Genomic DNA, 24,940 nt, shown 5'->3' with positions numbered 1-24,940 from the left:
TAAGGCTACTGTTACTAACAATTCCTTTTTGATCAGATATTAAGATTTTTTAATGCCAAGAAACCCGTGGCACTATTTGCACCATCACGGCTACCCAAACTGAACAAAGAAAACATTTTATCGTGTCTTTATGTACATTCCGGTTTCAGTCCATTGTTGTACATTTAAACAAAAACAGTTTAATTTTCAGTAAAAAGGAAAAAAAAAATCTCTCTTCTTTAAGTCTCTAACCCTAACTTGTATACATGTATACATAACTAGAGTGCTATTAAGTAACCAATGCTAAGAGTGATAACTTTGCAAAATGTCTGGTTATCCTCATACAGCAGAAATGACGTGAGCACAGAAACTGAATTTCCTAAGTTGCAACTGAAGAGTAGACAAAACCGACTATAATTCTTAGCTTAGCAATCAGGTGAAGGACAATATAAATTAGAATCTAGTACCTGTTTTTGCTGTTTCTGAAAGCCTATTAACGCCTTACTAAAAACAGTGCTTTCCTTCTCAGGAAACCCTTCAAATTGATAGACTTCAGATTTACCTTCAGAAAGGATTTTTTCCACGTTATTTAGTCTTTTGACACTAACTACTGCAATCAAAGGTACAGAGCTATGATCTTGAGACTAGCAGTTTTAGTTGCTCTATTGTTAAACAGCATTTTCCTATCATTTTCCTAATTATTTCCAATTAGCATTTTCCTAATATCCTGGCAAGAGGTTTAGGTTGGATATCAGGAAGAACTTTACTGGAAGGGTTGTTAGGCATTGGAATGGGCTGCCCAGGGAAGTGGTTGAGTCACCATCCCTGGAGGTCTTTAAAAGACGTTTAGATGTTGAACTTAGTGATATGGTTTAATGGAGAACTTGTGTCATGTCAGAGGTTGGACTAGGTAATCTTGGAGGTCTCTTCCAACCTAGATAATTCTGTGATTCTGTGATTTCAAATGGAGCATCTCATACCTGTAACACAAGTCTACCTCGACTACCTTTGTACTGAATTAAACACAAGTTTTGAGTATTTTTGAATATTCATCAACAAAGCTTTAAGTAGTAGGATCTTAGCTATCTTGCAGATATCCACTGGAAAATGAACAAGCTCCTCTGAGCACTCCATAGAAGTGTAAATAGGCTGGCAAATTCTGGGCTTTAAAAAATACAGGACTTGAGCTGATAAAACTTGTTCCCCTCAGAAGTTCAGAGGCTAGATTTGTCATTAAGGTTTATTAGTTTTTTCAGGGTTTTTCCCCAAGGATCTAAAAGATTCTATTTACAGTGAATAGAGTTTTTGGAGAGTAACAGAGAAAGATAAGAATTATTTCTTCAGTATCAATCTAGCAAAATTATACATTATAACATTTGAACACAGTACCTAGGATTATGGATGAGCATATAGTCAACAGAAGAAATACAGCATGGAATTGCAGAAAAAAAAAATTAGAGAGGTGACTACAGCACATTCTTAGGACAGGATTAAACACTCCTTTGCAAATAAGTAATCTGGTGTAACAGCTAGACAGGTCTTACTCCATGAGAAGAGTCAACAAGAAAAACATAAAGGAGACTAAACTTCATGACTGAGAAATTAAGAGGAAGGCATATGGGGAGAATATTTGCTCTGAATCTACTTTAGCAATAGTTAATTGAGAAATGAGTATTGTGCCATTCTTCATTAGTTCCAGCTTCATCCTTTCCTTTCTGCTGTTTGCCACTATTACCTGTTATTGTTACTGCAACCAAGTAGGTTCGCATAGCCATCAGAAAGTCCATTCCCGTTGTAGGGATCTGACACGGGAACACCCATGTTTGCCCCTACCAGGGCCAACATAGTTACAAGAGGTTTTTTTCTTTTGTTCTTCCTTTCACGTGAAATATTTTCATGCATGTGGCAACCACATACATATGTATAAAAATAGATGTAGATATGTGAATACCACAAATTGAATATCCATGACACAGTAACGCTACTTTATATAAAAAGGTGGAAAACCCAGTTAGCTAACAGCAGCCACAAAACCATGTGTGTAATAGCTTTAAGACAAAAATGTAAACTAACCAGACATTCATACATTCTCAACAACAGTAATGCCAACACAGCCCCTTCTTTATGGGTTTGTGTGAGCAGCTTTTGTAAGCGCCTGTGTGAGCAGAAAGGACAATAGCTACTAGAATAGAGAAGGCCAAAGAGAGAAGCATGTGCTGAGAGGCAGCATGTGAAAGTCTCCCAAGAACTGTTAAGTTCCAGTGAAAAAGGGCCCTTTTGAATTTGCAACAATGCATAAACTCTGAACAGCAGCTGAATCTGTACATAGTCACCAGTGTGCACACACATGCAATCAACATGCTGTATCATTCCAATAGCATCCAAGAACACGGTGGCTGCTATGTGAAAGCCAAGACTACAAGAATACATACAGACTTGCTGAAAGAAGGGACCCACTTAAGGACTTTCCAAACACCCACCTAGAACTAACTGTCTTGTCAGCACAACCTCCCACTTCTGAGCAAACAGCTGGGATTGGCCTCTCAACTTTTGCTTCAACTAGGTAACTATGCATAAGTTACAGCGCTGTGTGAATACTTACCGGCTATGAATAACAAGACCTTCATCACTGAGTGTTCTAATTAATCTTGCCTTTGAACTGAGTCTGTCCCTTGCTAGACCCCCCATTTGGAGAAAAGTAGTTCGCAACCTGGACATGAAGCACTCCATGGTAAGCATATTTCAGTGACTGTCAGAAGATTAGCGCAGTAACACAACTTCATTTTGTAGTATTTTGAAAAGAAAATCTTCACATGAATACACTTTTTTTCTGTTTTTATTAAATACAGCATTTGCACTTTGTTTAGAATAAAAATGATCTCCAAACATCAAAGGAGTAACACATTTACTGATGAGTGCTTACTCAGTTGAAAACAAATCATTTTCAGCTTCCTTTTCTTATACTAACTTACTGTATGCTACACTCTGGAAATTTATGCATGTGCTAATTATTTCGACAATGTGGCATTAACATAAGCTGCAGATTTAAGTAGTACTGGATCTAAAGCACTCCACTGTAAAGTATCATTTTATTAACATGTAAAAACCAACATGTACACCAGTCTAATAAAGATTGGTCAAATAATTGTTCTTATGAAAGTGTACGTTTTGTCTAAAATCAAGTAGTTTGTAAATATATTCTGCTAAGGAAGAAGGACAAAAAAAAAATATATATAAATTGGCAGAATCATGACCCTAACTGACCTTACATTTACAAGACAGAAGTTTAAGCCTGTTCAAAGATATTAAAAACTTACTGAAAGAACCTCTCCAATCCTTTTATTCTTGAAACTAATAACCACAGAAGTTCAGAAAATATTTTACGGAAGATGATAGTTACATTTTTATATTTGTTTTCAGAGATGTATATTTGCAAGTATTTTGCATCTAAAAGCAAGTATCATGTATAACTTCCAAATGCAATCAATGAACACATGGAATTCTTTACACAGAAGTGAATGTTGACAGGACTGTTACTGCAATTGACTACTATTGTAAGAAAACAATTGGTTTTAAAATAATTAACTTAGGGAATTGGCTATCTGGCAACAACTAAGCAACAACTTATGAAATTCTGAGGGTTCTCTTCTAAAATATTGTTAATAAGAAACTAGGATGAGCTTGAAAACGCTCAACAAAAAATGAGGATTCGATTGCTTATTATTTTACAGCTAAAAGGCTTTATAAAATTCCAATGATATCTTGGTCTATTCCAAGCAGAACATCATGAAGCCCAATGGAACTAAGAGAACTCTAGCAGAAAACTAAGAAAAGAATTAAGCATCATTTTAACATCTCTAAGATATTCCTTTGACAACTACAAAGAAAATGAGAACCTTCTTACACATACATGAACAGGCTGTAATCATTTAACGCTACTAAAACATATTCAGCCAATAAAATAGTTACAGAGGCATATATATTTTAAAACCAGTTATGCCCTGAAAAAAAGACAAACACAAACTTTCCCTCCTTCAATACACCTACAGAAGGAGAATATAAAAATCTAACTGAGAAAACAGCAACACTCTGCTCACATTTCTCAACTTCTGCAGGCCACATTCAGCAGCAGCAGCACACTCCAAGCAGCACCCTCATCCTTGCTCAGCTTGTCTCTACAATCAGACATCAGAACAGCAATAAGCAGCAGCAGCTTTTCACTTCAGCACTGTTACAGTGACAACACTGAAATTACACCATGAATAAGTTTATAAGCACTGCCAAACATTTAGATACAATTTTAACTTGTAACGATGCTAATGAGATACTGAACCACTACTGAAAAATATTTTCTCTTGCCAAAATCTGAGTACTTAGAATACATATTTGCAGAGAAAAACAAACTAACCTCTCCAAACTATGAAATATAGATTTAAGATTTGGACTGTGATTTGCTAGGTCAAAGAAGCTCTTTACACGTATTTTTAAACCATTTTTACTATTTTACTACGTGATTGCCTTGATTAGCTACGATTCCTCATCTTTGCTAACTTACAAAACTCAGTACAGCCTTCTGAAGACAAATCTAAACTGAAACTCCCTCGATTTTCTTGTCACACACTTAAGGCTCTTCCCAACTGGTGCCTGTTGAGAGGACAAGAGAAGCAAGTTCAAGCAGAAGAGGTTCACATTGGATACCAAGAAAAACATTTCCCTCACAAGGACAGCCTGGCATTAGAACATGTTGCAGAGACATTGTATAGTCTAACTTTGAAACCTCCAAAGACAGTGAATGCACAAATCCTTGAGTTCCTTGGTGTGATCTCAAAGCTAAACTCTGCTTTGAGCAGGAAGTTGGATGAGAAACATCCTCCAACATGAATTATCCTGTGATCCTGAAAAGTCCTGCTTATTTTGGGAATAAGGTATCTGAGTTCCTCAAATGCAGATTGCCCATTAATGATGCACAAAGAAAAACTGACTAGAGCAACCATATTGCTTACTACTCTCTGCTCCTAATATTTTTTTTTTATTGAAGTAATAACAGAAATAATTAATGTTTCACTGTTTTTGCTTGGTTTTGTGTTTTCTAAGAGAACTCCATTTGATGAAAACACTGCAAGTCACATATTGAACTTATTAAAACATTTATTTCTAGTACTACCAGAGCAGTAATTCGAAAATTAGTTTTATCACAATGTTCTGTAGTCACAGACAATACCCCAGGAATCCATCCCTCCGTGATACTCAAGTAAACATTATACAAGAAACTGCTCATGGTCACCACTTTTGGACATACTGCTGAAGCCTATCAGCTTTGTAGGTTATCAATCTTGAAACAAAATTATTTCATGCTTAATTGTGAAAGATAGCCCATTCATCCACGTGCATTTTTTGTAGAACTTCCCCTTATGTTGTACAAAACAGTTTATGAGAAAACACAGAATGAACACAAAAAAGTACACGTAAAGAGTCTCAAACTGTTGAAATTATTAAAAAAAAATAGAGAAACTACACTTTTTGTTTTTTCATGAATACTACCTGATGATGCATAAAACAGAACAAAGAGCCCTGTTAGCCTTTTTTTAACATAGTGTGAATATTATTTTTTTATTTTCTTTCTAGGTTTACTGGATGACCAGTGTGGGTTAAAGAAATAATTGTGCTGGGCAAAGCTAACTAAAGAATTGAACAGAGTAAGTATGCATCCAACAAATCTGGTTAACAGGAAGTCTTTTACTTACAACTAGTTAAGTAGTGTGGGTATAAACAGGTACAATAAACCTACAGACCATCCGATTCAGATAATGAACTCGGGAAAAAAAAAACATTCTCTGACCTTTTCATCACTGGTAGTAGACTCTGGGTGAGGTAAAGGACTATCTTGATGAGTTGTTTCTACAACAGAAGGTTCTTCAATTTTATTTCTTATAATTGGTGTTGCAAGAGGAGACAGATCTAGAGGCATCTAAGAACAATAGTATAAAATTAGTCAATCACTAAGAAATTCAAATATATAAAAAAACATAAGTAACTAAGGAAAAAATCGGTCTTATGATAACAAAAAGGTGCTGATATTTGTAGGATCTTGATACAGGTACATTACCAGTCAAGCCTAATTCTTCCAGCACCTGCATGAATACCAATCTTCAGTAAGACTTTGCCTTTCAATATCCATTGCTAGATAAAGTAATTCTTTTTGAGAATTAAAATCCCTTTTAGAGTTTATATTTAATTATAACTGAGGAAGAACTATGCTATTCTTAAAAGATACACTTAAGATGTTATCCTTATACAAATTGCTACAAAGCACAAAAATTTAACATGCTACAAAACACAAAAATTTAACTTCACTTTCAAAGTAGAAAAGCTACCGTGGACTAGTCATTTCAAGCTTAGAGCAGCAAATAATTACTAAAAAAGAAAGTTTTGTATTGCTACACAGCTAAAATCCACCAGGACATCTGAAATGCCACAGAGAAATTGAGTTATAAAAATACTTAAGCAACACTATAGATTTGAAGGCCTGTACTGCTGTCTAATTTACTGTCCAAATACCTTTGGAAGAAAGTTCCCCCAAAGCTCATCTTCCATTTATATTCTTCCAGATGCTTTTTCTACTTAATCCCTAGTTTTCCTACTGAATACGTTGTTAAAGAGGGAAGATTGTTAAAGGTGGAACCTCTTTTCACACTACAGCTGAATATGAAACACTACAGAAAAAGCTGAAGTCACCCTCTTCTTCCCTCTCAAAGAAAAAAAAAAAAACCAACCCCTACGAAAAGTGTTATTATGGCAAATTTTCCACCCCTAGCAACGTTTGCTTACTTATGTTAATCAACCAGAGATACATGGTGTGACTGTGTTTCTTCTGGTCAGCTTGGATAATGAGTATCAATTCAAAAAGTTGTTGTAATGTTTTAAATACTTTGTGATACCTACAACCTCCTCTAAGACAGTGGTGAAGTACACAGAAAATATAGTATTGGTACTAGAACTGGTATTATCATATGTATAGTTTTAAGAAAACCTATAATGCCGCAGTAAAAAAAATATTGTTGTTTGGCATAGCTGTAGGAACAAAGCACAGGTGAGGTGTGTTTTTTTTTTTGTTTGTTTTGGTTTTGTTTTGGTCAGGAATGACCAAATATACATCTTATATGTAAAATACCAAATAACCAAACATACATCTTATTTATAAGTGCATACTAAAATCTTTACTGAAACAGAAAAAACAGACAGAGACAGATTCTACAAAATCTGTACATACGAATATTAAAAAAAAAAAAAAAAAAAAAAGGGGGGGGGGTTGTTTTGTTTTATATCACTGTCTATGGGAATCAACCAGGTAATCGACCAAAGGTAGAATTACTTATAGGAGATATTGAATAAAAATTTTTCATTTGCAGAAGTGTTTGGGCCCTAAACCAGTTATAATTAGGAAGTGCTAAAATAGATAGAATAAAACACATTTAAACATATGGGAAGTTCCTCACAAAAACATGAAATTGTTGAACAGATACAGAACAAATCTTGCTTCTATTTTAATCTGAAGTAAAAAAAGAATTGTAGATGTTTAGATTGTTATAAGTAATTTATAGGTAAAAATGTTTACTTAACTCACAAAGTGAATATAATCATAACCAAATTACAGACACCTCTAAATTTAGCGTTTTTGCTGAACTTTGTCAGTGCTTAATCTCACTATTGTTATTACTGATTCTGAGAATAACATTGCTATTTTAAATCTAAGCACATTCAAAATAGTGTTCACATACTATTCTTTTCACCTTTTTCTTCTCAAATATTTTTATTTCTCCAAAAACTCATTACTTTTCTGATTTTTTTGCTTATTTAGGGACTAATGAAATTTCAACCAAGATAATAATTAATTTAAACAGATAGACTAGATTCTTGAAGAAGACAGACAAAGTCATTATGCCCCACTGTCCATTCTATCTACGTAAATTCAGGTAAATCAATCTTCAGAAGGGATTCTTAAATTCGTATTCTCTCCACAGAACAGATAAGCAACTGGACAATGATTACTGGTATAGTTTAAAAAGATATATATATATGTCAAGTTTGCTCTCTTTCTTAAATGGAACTTGTGATATAAAAGCAGCAGAAGCACTGAAAAGAAAAAGTATTTGAACATACTTTCTTAATGTCATCTTCAGAAGCCTTTTTAAACTCATTTTCAAAAGGACTTGCTAATTCATTGAATAAGCCAACTTCTTCACAGTTCTTCAAGAATCGAGTTGGTGTTGGTGTCTGATCTGAAATGAAGTTTACAAAAAACCCACAATTTTATTTTTAAATATACGGTGAACATATGTATTGTAAATTTTTTTCAGAGTAAAAGCAGAGAGCACCAGTATGCTATCAAGATATGTATTCATATAATTACATATCAGTAACTCTCATTAAAACTAACCCAAGCTAACTAAGGAACAGTCAAAAAAACATCTGAATAAAGTGAATTTTATGTTACAAAGGATTTCCTTTAACTTAATTTAAAAATAATGTAATCATAGCAAGGTAACCTTCAAATTTAAGAAACCTGTATTTAGCCTACACAAAGATGGTATCAACAGAGTTAATTACTTACTCTAAGTGACTTTATAGTGGATCAGTGTGAGTATTAACACTTGAAGACCTTTAGCAATTGACTTCAAAATTACTTCACTTTCTTCAGAAAACTAAGTGTAGAAAACTAAGTAAGTATTTTTGAATGTTTGGGGTGCTCCTACGTTCCATTTTCTTGTAAAATGTTAATCAGCTACATATTTTGAAGACTGGTTAAAAGAAGAAAACCTTAAAGTTAATACTTAACAGATTTGTTTTGATTTTCTCATGATAGTAACATTCTCAAAAGATAACTACACAATGAAAAGAACGCCAACAAAAATTCTTTATCAAAGTACTTCAGTGCACCTACCTGGAATTAAAGTCATAAACCCCAAATCCTACAGTTGTGATAGAATGGCCGTTCTTCTGTTTTTTCCCCCCCCATCAGCCTTTCATAAAATTTGCTCATTTCAGACAGAATTATCTGGTCTCTTAGCCAGCAAAAACCATCTATATATTAATAAAAAGCAGCTAACAGAGAGAAGTGAAAGATCACATTCATTATAAAACATAGTAATATATGGCATTTACATTAATATTCTTAATTTTTGTAAGCTGACGTTCGTTAGTCATGTTGATAGACAACTAGACTCTCAGATACAGAGAAAACTGTCTCCTTTTGAAGAATACAGATATGGGGGAAAGAAAAATGACATGGTTAAGAATTCTGTTTTGTCTTTAAAACACACTCTTTTCTGTCTTGCAGGAAAACCGACCACAAGCCCTACTCCACCTGCTGGAGACAAGCAATTCAAGTCTGAAAACCACTAAGCAAGCCCCTTACAGTGCTGGATGGTTAACAAAGCTTTTCTTCCGACCATGTCCAGCAACCAGAGGGAGCTATTCTCACGTGCCTAGTCTAGCATAGCAGAGCACTTTGGTGAGCTAGCAGGTTCTAGTTACAAAGATAATGCTTACATGAAGGCTTTAATAAAAACAAAAGTGTATTTAAAGCTCACAGTTTGCATTTTTCTTCTCATATTGTGAAAACAGCAGTGATTACTCTGAAGTGTGTGGAACACACTAAAAAGAAGCGTGATATTGCACACAAGACTGTACTGGCTCCTAAGATGGCCATACCACTGAGCTGGAATCAGAAGAACTTTGGTATTTTGCTGATTACTGCCAAGACATTTTCAAAAAGGTCTTTCTATGAAATTTTTGGTACTATGTAAAACCCCCTTATTTCACTATTATTATCTGGTCAAAGATAACCGTATTTGCTGCAAAGTAACTGTATTTGAAATATCCTAAGTGGTACTATACGCATCTTCACTAACATAATGTAGCATTTATGACTACAGATTATACACTAGAACATGGTTGCAAAAAGTTGGAATGATGCCATTGTTTCATTCTCTCACAATTATTGACAAGGTCCCTTCCTTATGGTTTAACTGTTGAGGATCACATTTGAAACTTTAAAAAACGTAACTGCTGGCCTAAGAGTAACTTCATTTTTGTCTGTTCATCCTAGCAAGTTACCCACGTAAAAGAAAAATGTTCTGAAGATATCTGAAAATCTCTGCAAGTTCATTTAGGCTCTTCCACCACTGAAAACAAACAAACAAAAAAAACCACTCCGACTCTAACTTTAGCATGAAGATAGCACGTGCTACCTTCATTGAAGAGCTTTGAAGCATAGATTGCAATGATCCATTAGCAATTACTTCTGATCCCTGACAAAAAATAGTACTTACAAATGACCAAGAATACACTATGAATTCAGAGGTGGAAATACAATAAAAGTAGTTGGAATTTAAAATAAAAAATACTTCAAATAATTAAAACCAAAATTGTTATTTTTCTTCTACTATTTTATTCAAAGATAATAATTCATTTATTTGTTCATTCTCCTAATATCCTAATTGATGAGTGGAGGGGCAGATGCCAATCTGTTCTCTTTAGTGACCAGTGATAGGACCCGAGGGTTGGTGTCAGGCTGCTACAGGGGAGGTTCAGGCTGTGTATCAGGAAGAGGTTCTTCACTGAGAGGGGCTGTCACGCACTGGAACAGGCTCCGCAGGGACGTAGTCACAGCACCAAGCCAGTCAGAGTTTAAGAAATGTTTGGACTGTGCTCTTAGTCATATGGTCTGAATTTTTGGGTAGACCTGTGTGGTGGCAGGAGTTGGACTCGATGATCCTTGTGGGTCCCTTCCAATTCTGATATTCTATGATCCTATGAATGTCATCACAGTATGTAAAAACTCCAAGTATTTTAAAATTTAAGAGACATGTAATCTCAATGAGAAAGTAAGCCTTAAATATGGCATAACCTAGTTACAGACCCTGTGAGGCGTAGCCTTTATTAGAGAGTGTTCTTATTGAATGCTTACTACACAATTTAATTAATTCTTAAAGAACTGATTATTGAAAAATACTTAATCTTGTATCAGATATAAATAAAGTTACTTAGGTAGAATAACTGGCTTCAGATTTTAACAAAATTATGTGAGAAAACATTTACTAAACATGATGCAGACAACTACACTGAAGAAAATGTTGCATAGTGTCTTAATAGAAGTCTATGCATTAAATACAGAAAATACATAAAACGTATGCACATTCCACCAGAAAAGTGAATAAACTAGTTATAAAAGTATATACTAACCAGCCACAATGACACTATCATTACGAGCCGGACCAAATTTCAGTGTCATCTCATGTTTATGTTTATGGACAGCCAAATGATCCTCATTGGTAAAACGCTGTGGCAGAAAGTTTTAAGAAACAGTTGTAATTTTGAATGTGAACACAGCAAACACAACTCTACAGAAAGGCATTTTGACAACATGTAAAACAGTTTTTACTCTGTTTTGATTATCACTATTTCAATTCTGTATTGTTTGTATTATCACAATAAAAAGAATGATCTGTAATCAGATCATCAGAAACACACTCTTACTGTATTTAATAGCATAAAACAGAAATAAAGTATATCTCTTGCTCCTAACAGCTTACTATATAACGTAAGAGGCAGACAGAATAGGAAACACTGGAACATCAGACAACTGAAAGGCTGTGAATGAACTTATCAGCAATCTAAAAAGCAATTTAAGAACTCTCAAGTTTTCAGATGCATCCCAGCAGTTTTTTGCATAATTCCTCCAAAATTTGGGGTATACTCTGAAAGAAGCAGTAGGTAGACAAACTATGTGCTGAAGATTCTTACTTCTATTAACCTACAATTCACTATTTCTCTGTAATTTTAGGTAAAGTTAGTGTTTCAATTGAGATAACCTAAAAAAAAAAAAAAAAAAAAAAAAGGTTTCCCCACATACAGGCTTCCTAACAAGAACATATCTACAAAATATTCTCTTACTTTCCTTTATGAGCATTTGGAACCCAAATTATGTTTCTGAATTTTCCCCAATCATTCAAGTCACTCCACATACGTCCCGTATGATACCCATGAAACATATTTTTTGGAAAACAAAATGGAAAGCTTAGTTGACCTCACAGCACAGTTATCCAGAATATTTCTGTGAGAAAGGACATGTACACATTGAGCTGAAAGGGGATTTAAAAATGTAAGATTACTGAAAGGCAGTATAATACAGACCAGACACATTTTTTTTTTTTTATTAATTAGAACTCCCCTTGCCAAGGACTAAATGTCCGATTATCCATAGCTCCTACAACTTATGTCTAGATATAACATAAACCACAAACGTTGTTTATCATAGTAAGCCTCAAATACATCTGTCTGCACTATGTGATGGAAAGGCTCCTTTGAAGGGAACAGGTTCTCCATATTCAGACTGCCTCTCTCAGATCTAGCACGATCTGGCATCTTGAGAAGCTTTGCCCATTCTCTGGGGCATAAACTTCTCCTTCACTTCAATCGAGGATTGCTGTAGTCCCATGATGCTTCTTATATGAGATTTAGTTGCCAAAACACTTCTGACAGAGCTTACATTAAAATGAGATTCAAATAGAATGAGGACAAATGTTGCTTAGGAGAAGGCAGTCCTCTTCTGTTACTTTTCATGTCTCTGAACATATTAGACATAAGAAATCTTAGTTCTTTCCAGATTTAAATACAAAATGTTCCATTAATATAATATTAACACTGTCAGTCATCATGTTTTCAGAATAAGAATAGAAATATTTTGAACTCAAAATCCAAATAAATCCAAGTGCACTAATATAATGGAAAAAATCCAGCTTAAGAAATTAGTTCTCGATAAAGGCAGCAGGGATGCCAATTTCATGCAGCAGATAAATGTAAATTCATTAATTTTCAGGTTACTAAATTAAAAGTGTTAAGACCGCTTCCTTTTAAGCGACCATCTGTTAAAGCATTCATTATTAGTATTTTTTATTTTCTGCTCACTCAGTGCTATATCTACTAATGCTATTTAACAGAGTATGTTACAAGCACTATAGGATTTGAAACACATTTTGTGGCATGTATACTTCTAGCACCTCCCATAAACAAAAACATACATAAATAAGAGCTATTTTATATCTGCAGTCACCACAGATATGAAGATTAATCAAAGTAATAAACTACTTTGAAGTGAAAAAAATTGACATTTTTCATAGACAAACACAGAATGCCTGCAAACTTCACAATAAGCTTCCCACTAACATTGTAATATTCTGAAAAATGCAGCTTACCTAATACAAATTACATTTAGTGAATATGAAAATGTATATGTATATTTTCATGAAAACAAATAAGGCAAGGTTAACAAATGAAATTGTGTTCAGCTCAGAAAGGGTAATTTAATTATCTTTTCCTTGTATGGATAATATTTTTCTGAATAAACACAATTAAAATGCTAGAACTTCTTGCTGTCATCTGCTTTTCAGCAAAACTGGAAAGCACGATACTTTCTACCAGTCATCATAAACCCCCTTTTCTTCAGTCCCTTGAAATACAGTTCACTGTTTTACTTTTACTTGATCAATGTTATTAAGTTCAAGTCAGACTGTTACCTGGCCACATCCAGGGGCAGTGCATAAGAAGGGTTTGTCATCACTCATATTCCACAGGTCGTTGTGCTACCTGTATTAAGAAGAGTGGAAAGCATTTTATAAATATCGCAACAAGTTATCAATACATTAACATTCACAGGAGATTTTAATATTCTAGAACTTCTGCCTTCTAGCTGCACTAAGAATCTAAATACCCAGGACATAAGTAGCATCTGGACCAAACAGAAACATAGTAGGTCTAAAATGTGCATCTCAGTCAGAAAGGCAAGTATTTGTGTACAAAATGATCAATTGCAGAAGATACCTGAAAACACAGTAAGACAGCTTGCTACTGAAATGAAAATACACTGTGATCACTACCCATTTCCCTGCCCCCAAAAAGAACAAAGCAGCAGATAATACTGAGTACTCAAGCATACACTGCCAACAGATGAACGTGATTGATTCTGAAGGTTTTTTTATTCATAATCTGTAATGCAAAGTTAGCAGATGTCCTTTATGTCATCTTTTACAAACATAACTACAAAAATATGTACTTTAATAACATAACAGCCATACAACTGAATTACTAACAGACTAAAAACATTTAAGAATGAAGTAATAAATACTAACACTCTTATATTTTGTGCTGATTTGCATACTTACCACACATACTGATACACATACCTGCCAGATATCACATATAAACCTGTTTCATAGGGCAAGCTACCATATCCTCCTTTTCATGGCAATGAACTGCAATTGAAAGTAGATATTAATTACTATGCCTGTTAAATATGCAACAATCCATGATTTTGTAATGACAAATGACATGTTACAATGAAATACAACAGTTTTTTGAAGAAACTGTTTACCTCACCAGATTGACCAATTAAGTATTGCCTCTCTCAGAAAGAAAAAGGTGCTTCTACTATTAATTCTTTTGGACAAACTACTTCATTCATATTCTTCTAATAAAAAATTCCAGTACCTCTCACTTTTGAAGTGTGAACTCTTGTACAAAAGTGAAAAAAATCAGCCCTCATATTATCTGTAAAGTTCAGTGAGGGCAACAACTAAACTAATAAAGTTTCAAGGATACCACCAAGAAGAATTAAAATACTGAAGAACTACAGATTTTTTTCCAACTAATTTATTAATTAATAAATGCCTGCAACAAATTGTTGTATCACAGAAGTTTTCACAAGCAAAGAAGGTCTTTTCAGTTCTGATGATCGAACTTAGGTAATATATTCTAAATTATGCAAGGAAGCTTCAGGTAAAGTAGAGAATGAAAAGAAATACATTGTTTGTTCCCATAGCAGAGCAAGGAAAAAAATTCATGCAGATCTGCTGTCTCACCCTCCCCTTCCACCTTGGTAAGACCAGGGCACATCTGTACCATATGCCTGGGTACCAATGTGGTGACTTACTTGAATTTTTCATGATACCAGTACAAAAAAAGCCTTGTAATTCTACGACATATCAATGATATTGTACTAATTTTTTGAATAAGGTGGTTTTAAGAAGCTGTGGCCAGGAGGTATAACTCATCTCGTAATTTTGAGCTTTCTGTTCCTGAATCATTTGTCTGCAAGATCTCTCAAGTTCATACTGGGTTCTACTGCTTTTTAATACTTTCCTGGTTAGTGGACCTTACTGTAGCATGAGCCTTTCCCTCAGCCCCTTCCTTTTTTGGGTTCCAGCAAAGCAAAATGAATCCACTGGCTCTGTTTTCTGGGTTAGGAAGAAAGAGAGAGGGCGGAAGAAGAGAAAGGAGAGTGCATTTCTCAGTCACACTCTCATTCTACAAGCAAGGTAGCATCAGGCCACTTTGGGAAGAGAAAGAGGGACATGCATGGAATTGGGTCAAGCTGTGCTAGACAAGCATAATAGTAATATGTAGATAGAGTGACATCAACAACTAAAAATAATGAAGTACTGGTACAGCAAACATAAAATTATGATACTGTCACATCAGTAAACCCAATAGTGATGAGTAACTAATCACTAAAGTTATCTCATTCTGAGGTCAAGTAACGGGATGGGGAAAAAAAAAGCACCAATTTATCTAATTAGCCAGGAGATGACAAGCACTCTTAACCCATCTGAAGGTTTACTCTGGAGGAAACATGTTCATCTCTAAGCATGGAGATCTAAGTATGGAGATCTAACAGTGTTAGTTCTGACCTCAGCTTGGCTTGATGTATGAAGATGTCTTTGTGATTAACGATCATAAGCAGAATAAATCCATCTCTCCCCCAAAAGAGTAGTCATGAAAAGTTGTAAGGCTTTTGAAAGCTGCCTAACTATACTAAGAATATACACCATTTAGCACTAAGCACAAAACAGCTCAAATGAGCCTAAGCAAACTATTTAAGACGTAATACCGCAGAGATTCATATCTGCAGGGCATATATTACCTGATCCTTTTCTCTAAGACTGTACGGTAAAAACAGCTGCAAAGGGTATTACTTCAAGGAGAAGGAGAGCCCAGTGTCCTTGGCCATGGACACCAAATAGCAAAGAAGCAAAACATCGGGGGGAGATTCCAGCGTCACTTCTAAATATATACATTCAACAGAACGAGGATACTGAGACTGAGATCACAAACCAAGAAGAGATGAATGGCTGCCAGAAACTTTAGAGTCTTTGGCACTGACAGCCCAGGGAAACATTTATGTCCTGCAGACAGGATGCCAAAGCAAGTCAGGGATGGAGATTGCTCTGCTGTTCTTTGCAGAGAGTCCATAACCTGTCTCAAGTTTCTGAAAAGGTGAAATATTTTGTGAACTGTTAAAACTATGAACTTGGTACTATCACTATTAAAGAATATTAACAATGTCATATGTAATACTCATGACTAAAGCTTTAGGATAAAAACTAAGGTTCTTCTCAATGAAGCTTTAGGATTCCACCCTAATTACTGTACATTATTTCAAACTCTACAGACACTTAAAAGCCATTCCATAAGCACTGGCATTGTTCAGCTATGCAAAGCAGATTATTTTTTTTAATGCAGGTCCAAAAATAGCAGGGTCAGTCTCCTTTAGGTCTCAAAAGGAATTAGCTTTGTTAAATCTTGATCGTGGGGCACCATATAGTGAAATATGGCTGCAATACACACATATGGATATACATGATGAACAGAAGAGTTATATCTTTATCAGAAATGGCTGAAGATGATAATTTTTTTATTCCAAAGGATGAAGATTTGAATTAACAAAATTGCTCACAAAGCATTATATCTGTTAATATAGCTTGCTCTGAGTCTTTGACAAATGCATAGTATCAGCCATAAAAATCTACAACACCCACACTGTTAGCATTTTTCTTAGGTCACAATCTATAAAGATGAATTTTTCCTGTCTGTCCATTTTCTCTTTTAAACAAATATTACCAAAGCATGCATTTGCATATGAAGTAGTTACCTGGTTTCATGTTTTAGTTTGTGAAGCTTGTGAATTTTGAATATCCTGTTTATAAAGAAAAAAAAAACAAAGTGTTGTCCTGCTGGATAACTTAGTGGAAAAAAGTTGGAGACAGATTCATGTCCTGAACTTTCTAATATTACTCGACTGCAGACCACAAGGAACTTGGTGAGATACTGCCTTGTAAAGGGATTCCAGTTAACATCTGAGGAAAAAAAAGTCCCTTGAAGCACTAAAGCTTTTGCACTTAAAAGAGTTCACGCATGCATTCCAACAAGACCTTGGACATTATAAATCTAAATAGAAACCGGATCTGACAGGATGGGAAAACAAAGGGCTCACATTCATTAGTCTAGCCACATCAGTAAGGATTGTATTTACCTATTACAAAGTCAAATGCAAAGCTCACACCTAGAACAAAATAATTCCATGCAATACTACAGGCTGAGGGCCAAATGATTGTCAAGCAGCTTTGGGGCAGAACCTGTAACTCCTGGAGGACAAGAAACTGAACTCAATTCAGCAGCATGTCACTTGCAGCATTGAAAGCTAACAGCATCTTGGGCTGAATTAGCAAGAGCAGTGCAAGCAGATCAGGGGAAGTGATTATTCTCCTTTATTTGGCACTCATGATGCTACAGCTGTAGTACTGTGTCCAGCTTTGAGCCCTTAAAAACACAGCAGATGACAAACTGTAGAGAAACCAGCTGGGGCCCCACCAAAATAGTTAGGGGGCTGGACTATTGCATACAAGAGGAGTAGCACGGAGCTAAGTTTGTTCAGCCTGGAGAAAGAAGGCTAAGGAAGGACCTAATTTCTTTCTCTATTACACTACCTTATGTGTTATTATACAGAGGACAGATAAATGCCATCTTGAAAAAAACGTTACTCTCCCAACCCACGCGAACTTCTAATCCAAACGCTACAGATAAACTTTACACATCTTCATCAACCAAGTAACAAGCAAACACCTTGCCACCCAGAAGAAAAAGATAGTTCTTGAAGCAATTCCATCTGAAAATGAAAGTCCACCCTTAACTTTTTCTCTTCAGATAAACCAAATACTTCAGTGAAATAATTATTATTACAATCCACTGAAGTACAGCTTTCTTCTACAAGCCTTCCAATCCTAACCTCTTTCAATAGCATAAAGAAACCTATAAATTCTCACTGCAATTCTCAGTGAGAAACAGAATCAGAGCTGAGCAGGAAAAGCATCAAATAAGCTCAGCAGTATAATCAATTTTGATACTAAAACCAGAACGCAATCTAACATTTTTGGTGTTCATTTACTCTGTATTTACAGTACAAAGAAAAACCAGATTGAAGCGAAAGTACTTTAAAATGTCACATGCCTCATCACTCATAATCTGGAAGGCAAACAGCACAGTAAACTATATACCTGCAAGTATGTATACATGTTTAAATACAAAGAGAAACGATAACAGTAAGGTTTGAAAACATTTTACTAATATTTAAGACCGCGTGCTTACTTAAAAAGTAAAGGTGTTTCTATGACACACCACACTAGAGTTCATCTATGTGTACCACAAAAATAGCTTCAACAATCATTTGTATATTTTTATAAGACTTCAATTAAACATCTAAAGTACACTTTCTGGAAACTATTACTGCATCCTCCGAGGCTTGCTTGTAAAATACATTCCTGTAGACAACTTGTAAAAGAAGAGAATAGTACGCTTAGCCAATGTCTTGTTGGCTTATTTTACTGGTAAATGTTCTGTTTTCTCTTAACTCCCTACATGTCAGAAGCATGGAAAATCCAACTGACACCTCATTTCAAATTTATTCTATTAAACATGTAAATAGCTGTTTAAAACGTATGCATGTATATTAATAAATCCTGTAAAAACATCTCCAAATTTGCTGAGAAAAATAATTTACACGTACCTATTAATACTTGTCAGACTTGCTCCTAAAACCTCTGAACACTTTATCAGCATCAAACATGCTATATGCCAAAAGACCTTTATGCCTTAACTTGTTCCTGGACTATGCAGCCTTACTCTGTAATTTCTTACGTTAAACCCTGTAGCAACCTCCTGCAATTTTGGAGTTGATACAAACAGCACAGAAGAAAACAACCTGAACTGAACATAAAAGGATGGGATCTGCTGAGAAGACAGACAACTATAAACAGACAAAATCTGGAAGGAAAAACAAAACAAAGAAACAAACAAAAGCACCAAAACCCCTTAGAATTTTTCTATTCCTCCAGCATTCCTCTGATGGCCCGCAAGCAAGAAAGAGCAGACATTCTCACGAGTGTCATGCTGCCACACACATGCCTGAACTGGACAGTCCATAGAGGACAGTCTGAGTCTGCCAGCTTACATGTGTTGCAAACCCACATTTTGCAGCTATGCTGACCACTTACAGACACATCTACATATTCTGGTTAGAAAACACAACGAGCAAGTGGGATTAAAAAAAATGTATTAGATTTTGGACACAAATCAGAATTATGGTAGTCTGTTAGCACTGAGTCTCTCTTATGTGTGTACATCACAGAGTGCTTAAGTTAGACCATCAGTGATGTATTTTTCCAATGCTTGCATTTTCTCAAGACTAACCATGTACATTCAACATTTTGTTTTATTCTTTACATTTGATCTGGGATTGTGCCCCTTTTTATTGCACCATAAACTCTTAGTGTATAGTTATTAACCCTCTGTAAGCTTTAACGTAGCCCTCATCATAGCTTCAATCATCAATTGCTTGAAGTTAATAGCATAAGATTTTTTAGATCATACCCTAAAAGTTCCATCTTATAAAACAAAACTGTAACATAAAAGGGCAAGGTCAAAGATTTTCGAAGTCTTTATCAATCTACAATTTCTACTTGAAGTGCATAACTCTTTCATCTCCACATTCGCTTTTAACTAAAGTCAAGCGGACTGAATATATTTGTCACAGTCAAGAGCAACAGTAACAGTTACCTGAAGAACTACATTTAGTGATTCGTTTGGCTCTATGTAGGAATTTTGACAGAGATGCCTCTTCAGATGAGAAAAAGAAACAGCTATTTTTGTTTTCCAAATGTAACCACTCCAAAATTAAAAGCACTGGCTTTCTCATGCAGCCAAACTAGTCAATGCAAATCAAAATAAAGAGAGTACCTTTTATACTTGCAATACTTGAATACAGCATTGTACAGCATAAATTTTAATCACTTCCCATATTTGATCTTCATTCCTACACAGGCAGTCAACCTTACAAGTTTTACTTTCAGTAAAAATCAGATGTTTACATGTAGAATACATCACTTACAAGATGTGAAGTTAATAAGTAAAAGTAATACTTTTACAAGAACTAAAGTAAATAAAATCAACAACTCCATTTTAGAAGAAAAAGCCATCACTCCACTTACCCAGAGAGACTGGAACAGCTTTTTGTTATCTTTTCACTTTCCTGTAATGCAAAAGAAGAAAGATGAATCAAAAGTAATTAATACTTCACCATTAGAGATCACTTTCAAAAGTGTTCTTACCAACTGTATTTTGGTAATGCCACCATAGAATTTTTTGTAAAAAACAAACAAACTAACTAAACTGAATAATGTAGACTGAAGGAGAAAAAAAAATGGAAAAAATCAAACTTTCCTCTTCATAAAGGAAGCAGAATCACCAGAAAGTGACTCGGTAGATTCTGCAAGAGAATGTTGCAGATGGTCATAGTCCAGAACATTTGAAGGCTGTGAGCCCCAAAAACTGGCAAAGAGGAAAACAGGAACAACTTCTTCACTAGTGCCACTCTGCTGCTTACTAGAGTGGCTGTTCCATTTCCTAGAAGACACATGGTCAGTTTCAGAGTTTCAGAGGAACAATAAGGAAGAATACAAAACCTGCAGCACACAGCTGATTTCTTCTTTAAAAAGCCTAATGCTGAACACTTTTTCCTGATGTCCTAAGTTATGTGTTTGTAACTGACATCTAAGACAAACTGAGGAAGGTATGAAATTAACTTACAATAAACAAGAAGGCAGCAACTGTGTAAGAGGAAAAACGTGTGAGAAGTGAGGACCGATTGACTCAACAAGTTCAAATGAGAACAAGACGTCCACTGGCCAGAGAGTCATGTGTACAGAAACAAAACAATGAAGTTACTTTGGTTTTGCTGAAGGATCAGGCTTTCTGCATAAGGAGGTACAATTCTGGTAGACAGGGAGCACTGACTGAATAAAGAAAGGTCCCCAGGCCTAGCTTCTGGACGGCAGCTCCTGCCTTGATTAGTGGAAGTTCATGCTATGTGAACGCAGCTCTTAAAAAGAAGTCAAAAGCCGGTGAGCCTCAGAGAAGAAATTTAGAGTTAATATTCCCCTGATCTTTTCATGATTTGCTTAGTGAGATACTAGGACTTACTTTCATCAGCTCAGTTTCCTAGGTGTGAATGTTTTAGTATTGTCCATCAACCTAACAAACATTGAGTATGATAATTTAGAATTCAAGTAAGAACAAAAATCCTTAAAATATTAGGATCATCTCCCTACAGGACTCCCCTTGCTCATTGAGATTTACTGATTTTCCACCCTATAAGCAACAAAGTAAGTGACCGTTGGCATTTACCCAGAAATGGAACCACACTGCACTGCTCAAAATAACTTACTGAAGACAAACACAAGTCTGAACCGAAGCTAACAGAAAAATTCTCAAGTTGAGTTCCTGCTAAAGTGCAACTGACAGAGAATACAATTGAAAACAGCATGGCACCAAGTTGCAGAAATATGAGCTATTGTATAGCTATTAAATATCAGCTCATATTTCTATCACTAACTCTACTCAACGTCTTCTTAGAGTGCACCTTATTGATTTGAAACAAACCTGCTTAAGTTATGCAGGAGGACATGATAATTTGAAGGCAATTCATTATTACAAAGAAAAGTTAGTACTATTGAATCATGTTTATTCCACTGAAAATAGGTAATGTTACTTCAAGATCATTTTAAGACATAAAAATGTTCATATTAGAAATAACAGATACTCTTTAAATGTAAACACGCATTTGTAAGTTTAGTTAATGGTTTGGGGAGAAAAAGAATAGCTGATGAGAGAGGAATGTTAGGCAATAGATGCACCCAAATTTAATTAATAGAATTCAAAAGAACAGCATATTTCAGGCCACTCAGTGCTGTCACAAAAACACAGTAGCAACATGATAACAAAAATTATTCATAGAAGTATGCATGATTAAATTTAGGACCTGAAAGCACCTTATGTTACATGTTGCACAGTCAAGAAGTTTCTGGAAAAAGATATAACAAAGATGTTCAGATTTCTAGAATTTAAATCAGGACAGAAATATGACTGCACAGTGAAAAAGATCACAGACTCAAATAGTTGATTAAATATTAGCATGGCACATCAGTAGTAAAACAAACTCATAATGAATTTTTTTAAAAGCACCTTCACCCCACATACACATGGAATTATTTTTATTTCACATTTCTTTCGATGCATATTTATAATAAGCAGTTCATGACAACATGTCAAAATTGTTGCTTCTCTTAATATAGCAGTTTCCAACTTTGATTCTTCCAACTTAGATTGGAGAATCCAAGTGAATGCCTAACCTGACAATAGCTTGTCAATTGCACCTACAGCTGGAGTTCCATCAATGGGCAGCCATGTACGTTTCAATGAGAAGTTGAAGATGCATCCAAAACACTTACTAGAAGCCCTGGACCACAAATAAAAGTTTTCCTCATCCTTGAAACGAACGTTGAATTTAGCGTTTAATGCCATCTTATGTAGACACAGCAGTAACTTAAACTTAAGTTCAGCAACATTGGCCTTTTTTTTTTAATAAAAAACAAATGGTAACCATATGTAGCTTTACAGCCAGCAAGAGCTTGGGAAAGGCCTTTCACAGCTGTGAACAGAATAGATGAGACAAGATGAGGATAAAGATAGTACTTTAAAAGGTGAAACACAAAATTCAGTCTGAGTTAGTTATTCGCAAAGCAGCGGATGAATCAGAATTTCTATCCCTATCACAATTTTGCGCTCTAGCATGAAGAAACAGGTGGCTACCTTCATTTGGGGAGGAGAACGACCATTCCTGGGAGAAGGCAACATAAAGAAAAGCGAGTGTCAGAGCCCGAGGCTGGGGCACGGAAACGCACTCCCGGCTCCCACTTCACGAACGGGGCTGCGGGGGGACAAAACCACAGGAGCAGCACGGCAACACCCCCTCCATCCCCCCCATCCCCCCCTCGCCCCATACCGGGGCGATAACCCCCCCGTGCCGAGACCCCGCACAGCCACCCGCACCCGTTACGGCGGCGCCCCGGGAGCCGCACGATGCGGGGCGGGCCCACGCCTCTCGCCTGCAGCGGGGCGCCCCGGCCGCCCGCCGCCGGGCACGGCCCGGGCCCTCCGTGCCGCGCAGCCTTGGGGCAGGGCAGGGCAGGGCAGGGCAGGGCAGGGCAGGGCAGGTCCGGGAGGCCGCCCCCGCCCCTACCTGCGGCGCTGCGGCCCCGGTGCCGGCCCCGCCCGGCTCTAGGGGCGCCGGGAGCCGCAGGCCGCGGTGGGGGAGGGGGCGGCCGCCGAGCGGAGCGGCGCCGCCATGTTACCGCCTCACGGGCAGCCCCCGCACGGCGCGCGGCGGCGGAGCCACCCCCGGGCCGGGCCCGGGGCTCCGCTGCGGGGCGGGCGGTGCCGGGAGGGGCCCGGTGCCGCTGTTTACAAACTCACCGGGCCCGCAGCGCGCGTTAACGGCCGGGTCCCCCACAGGCTTCCGTCGCCTCTCGCGAGAGCGCCGCCGACATCTCCGCGGGTGGCGGAGGAGCGCGGGTCACGTGGCGCCGAGGGGCGGCGCGCGCCGCCGATTGGGCGCCGCCGGCGGGGCGGTCGGGGCCGTGGGGGGGGTGCCTGTGTGGCCGGAAGCGCCGCGCGGCTGGGTGTGGCCGCGGCGCCGCCGAAGCTAAGCGGGCGCCGCGCGGGTTGCGCGTGGATGGGTGACCGCAAGGGCCGGCGGCGAGGCGCTGCCTGCCGGGCGGTCAGGGCCCGTCACAGCAGGTCGTTAGGCGGCTGCCTACTACTGAGAGCAGTAAAACCCATCTCTGCCTCGCCAGGGATCTTAAATGCCTGCCCTGAGGCTTCCCTGGCCACATCTTGTACAATTCAGGCCTGGGAGCCAAGCCCTGTGAGATCCGTGCCTCCTCCTGCACTCGGGGTAAAACCACTCAGGGAGGGCTCGTGTGGAAGCGCTGATGAGGAGCTGCGGCACAGCCCTGGCCCTGCTGCTGCAGGGCGGTTATGAAGTGCTGGGGGCTCTGCTTGAATCATGTCACATCCATGTTGCTCAGCCCTTGCCATGGATACGTTCCTTGAGCTCCCCGCTCCGCCACACACCACAGCCCTGCCCGCAGGGGAGCCCAGTGGGCCGGAGCTGCCTCCTGCCTGTGGCCACAGCTCTGCTGAACACCTCCATCTTACCACTCCACCAAAAACACTGCAGCAAAGCACAAAGAACATAAAACATAAGCAGCTTCACCTAATTTTTTTACACAGAAGGAATCGGAAACATTTTGGATGAATTCAAAAATACCCTAATCATAGACATCAGCACAGTTTAGCTGGTATGTGCTCCCAGCCATGGATGAAATTTTAAACTACCAATCCTTTCTCCTGAGACTGATCAAAATCCTGACCTGATAGTATGAACAACAAAAAAAATCTTCTAAAATACAGTATTAGTTCCAGTAGCATAAGCAAATTCTACACTATGTAAATGGCATCGCCCGTTTCCCTGAACTTGTAGAACTCAACATGGTATGCCTCATTTCTTGTCAAATGCTTTGGTAGAACTTCACAGAAGTGCTGTACTGTGCCTTCACGATAAAGTGGGATAAAACCGTTTAATTAATTTGAATTCTTCTTTACGAAGTATGCCGTGAAAGGCTCAAACAAGAGATACCGCAGAAAGGAACAAAAATCTATGCACAGTTCTAAA

At 37.3% G+C, this 24,940-nt stretch overlaps 1 protein-coding gene and 1 long non-coding RNA gene across 10 annotated transcripts in view; one reads left to right on the top strand and one right to left on the bottom strand.

Moving 5' to 3' along the window:
• The window catches only part of ATF2 (activating transcription factor 2), a 55,563-nt gene that overhangs the window by 27,611 nt on the left and 3,012 nt on the right, over nucleotides 1-24,940 (bottom strand). For 3 of the 9 annotated variants that reach the window (XM_084524590.1, XM_084524596.1, XM_084524597.1), the window contains exons 1-7: nucleotides 23,680-23,853; nucleotides 20,358-20,398; nucleotides 14,223-14,291; nucleotides 13,557-13,626; nucleotides 11,224-11,320; nucleotides 8,140-8,258; nucleotides 5,819-5,947 (exon numbers count right to left, since the gene is read on the bottom strand). In XM_084524590.1, the coding sequence (XP_084380716.1) occupies nucleotides 5,819-5,947; nucleotides 8,140-8,258; nucleotides 11,224-11,320; nucleotides 13,557-13,604 (393 nt within the window). In that variant the 5' untranslated portion in view covers nucleotides 13,605-13,626; nucleotides 14,223-14,291; nucleotides 20,358-20,398; nucleotides 23,680-23,853. Of the gene's footprint in view, nucleotides 1-5,818; nucleotides 5,948-8,139; nucleotides 8,259-8,590; nucleotides 8,733-11,223; nucleotides 11,321-13,556; nucleotides 13,627-14,222; nucleotides 14,292-16,966; nucleotides 17,012-20,357; nucleotides 20,399-23,016; nucleotides 23,045-23,256; nucleotides 23,338-23,679; nucleotides 23,854-24,940 lie in introns of those variants that run through there. The other 6 variants (XM_084524594.1, XM_084524592.1, XM_084524595.1 and 3 more) reach the window with 6 other exon arrangements.
• LOC311439190 lies at nucleotides 4,639-9,930 on the top strand. The gene is made up of 2 exons (XR_014694579.1): nucleotides 4,639-5,675; nucleotides 9,317-9,930. It is a non-coding gene; the product is annotated as an uncharacterized lncRNA (long non-coding RNA).

This window comes from Aythya ferina (assembly GCF_964211825.1).
Source record: "Aythya ferina genome assembly, chromosome: 6".
NCBI classification, from domain to species: Eukaryota; Metazoa; Chordata; class Aves; order Anseriformes; family Anatidae; genus Aythya; species Aythya ferina.
This window is presented reverse-complemented; position numbering and strand designations above follow the sequence as displayed.